Genomic DNA, 2,536 nt, shown 5'->3' with positions numbered 1-2,536 from the left:
GTCAGTAATAATTCATACAACTTCACTCTGGTTGTCAGTAATAATTCATACAACTTCACTCTGGTTGTCAGTAATAATTCATAGCTGTAATGTGGGTAATTACAATGTGTATGATTAAATTTCTTCGCAGAAAACACGAAAACCATTGATCGTTCTGAACTACTTAGAACTTTCGTCTAAAGATTTTCGAAAATGAGAGGTTTTAATTGTTATTAATTTTCAGTGAATTATTTCGGCTATATTTCCAAAAGAAATATCCATCAGTTCTCAATATTATATACTCTAGAAATAGGAACACAAATAAGTCATCGACATTGTGCATTCACCTAATTGTGAGGCATTTATAGAAATATTCTGATGATAATTCACTCAGTAGGTTTAAGCCTAAAATTTGTTGCAGCCTTTATAGATCGTAATCTGTATTATGTAACGCCTTATATTAGTGTATTAATTTTACGTTTACTAGATTATTTCGTATTCTGCTCGGTCTGGCATAACTTGGTGATTAGGGCACTCGACTCGTAATCTGCGGGACGTGGGATCGAACCCCATTCCAGAACATGATCGCCCTTTCACCCGTGGGGACGCTATAATGTGACGCTCAACCCCGCTATTCGTTGGTAAAAGGGTAGCCCAAGAGTTGGCAGTGAATAGTGTCGCTTAGCTGCCTTCCCTCTAGTCTATCACTTCAAAATTAGGGACGGCTAGCGCAGATAGCCGTCGTGTAGCCTTTAACCAAACAAACTTGTCATATTAATTACATGTTGCAATAATATTATTTATTGTATCAGGTTACTTACTTAATAACTGAAAGTAAATGTTGTAAACCTGTTTTGAAACTCATAAACTCGAGGAAATAAAAAATATTCACCTTATCAAAGACATTATAATTTTGTACTGGGATCCCCCTACAGATAAATGACTATGAACAAGTTTTTACAACTAAGTAATAGCTTTCGAAATAAAAATTGTGCCACCGTTCTTAAAAAGTGTAAAGTTTAAATTTCTATTCTTTTGTGGCAAATTAGGAAAGTCTAGAAAAATGAAGCGACTTTATGCAGAGGGTTGAGTATGTTATAATAAAACGAACGATTTTGAATACTGAGTAGAGTTGTTTAAACAATTATGTACAAGCTGCCCAGTGTCGGCTAACAATACGAATAATTAAATTGTGGCGAAATGCCATAAGTTCTTCAAATGCCTATTAAATGATAGGTTTATTTTTCGTGAGTGTAAAAACACTTAAATATACCATTTCGATTTTGAATATGCAAACCAGCATATTACGAAACAAATACAGCCGATGTAAAGTGGTGGTGGAAATGAATGTATCAGAAAAAAACATTTTATCTTGTTTGACGTTACATAGGTTATGTGAAGCCGAAGAAAACTGATCGCTTTGGGGAAGGGTATGTAAAAGCTCTTTCCAGCCCAAAATATTCGTACACTTACATATTATAGAGATGTTCGGATCAAGGATTTCGAACTTACAAAACGATAATTCCCCTTGTACTTAGTGGCACTGGAAAACAAAGGAATATGGATCAATCTGGGGCATCAGGATCATTCAGAAAGAGACCTGCAACAAGTCGCTCCCCAGCTGTGATAAACAAAGTGCAGCATCTTGTAAAAGGTGAGAATCCACGAACACATCGTCATCCACGTACTTTGGGCAACAGTACGTAACATAATCAAGAAGGATTTCTGTCTATAAAAGAGGAACAAGTCAAATGTACACAGCTGCTTCTATGACATATCCGTTCTACCGTCACATATCTCAAGCAACAAGAGAGTGAAACGGGTATTTATGCTATTTCATACGAAGACATACCTTTCAAGGCGCCAGACGCAGCGCCTGTGGACGTGGACTTCTGGACTGTAAATGGGGGATGGGAAACTATCGTTTTCGCATATTATACAGACTATGAAAGCCTGTAGTAAGGAGTATATACGTGTGTGTGGGGGGGGATGCTTTTCGCAGAACTACTTTCAAGATACACTGTCGTCAGATAGGACATTACGAACGTGGTGACTTGGACTGTAATTATTTGATTATGCTCCATTTTACGTGTTAATATAACATACCCAATCTCTGTAAAAGCTACTAACTTAAGTCCGCCATATTGTGAAGCAGCTGTACCACTTGTGTAATGTGCGAACAACCTCTAGTTATAGAACAAAAACCTCACCAATAATTTCGTTAATCTCTAACTTGATGCGCTTCAAAAACTTATGGCAAATTAGATTATAAAAGCTTATGGACAATCAAATTACGATGGCTTAAGGCAAATCAGATTAGAACAGCTTATTGAAAGTGATATTATGACAGATTATGGCAAATCAGATTAGAACAGCATACGGACAATCAAATTACGATGGCTTATGGCAAATCAGATTATAACAGCTTATTAAAAATCATATTATGACAAATTGTAAAACTTAGGATCTAAGATTGTATTTAGCATATATTGAATTTAGCATATATTGTATTTAGCATATATTTATTTAGCATATATTGTATTTAGCATATATTGTA

General features: G+C 35.6%; 1 protein-coding gene across 1 annotated transcript in view; it reads left to right on the top strand.

Moving 5' to 3' along the window:
* Nucleotides 1-2,536, top strand: part of LOC106470006 (nose resistant to fluoxetine protein 6-like) — a 36,130-nt gene that overhangs the window by 11,219 nt on the left and 22,375 nt on the right. The window contains exon 3 of the mRNA XM_013930526.2: nucleotides 1,518-1,633. Coding sequence (XP_013785980.2) covers nucleotides 1,518-1,633 — 116 coding nt within the window. The remainder of the gene's footprint in view (nucleotides 1-1,517; nucleotides 1,634-2,536) is intronic.

The sequence above is a fragment of the Limulus polyphemus genome, unplaced genomic scaffold (genome assembly GCF_000517525.1).
Source record: "Limulus polyphemus unplaced genomic scaffold, Limulus_polyphemus-2.1.2 Scaffold3768, whole genome shotgun sequence".
NCBI lineage: Eukaryota > Metazoa > Arthropoda > Merostomata > Xiphosura > Limulidae > Limulus > Limulus polyphemus.
The sequence above is the reverse complement of the archived record's forward strand: the minus strand, read 5'-3'. Positions and strand labels throughout refer to the sequence as shown.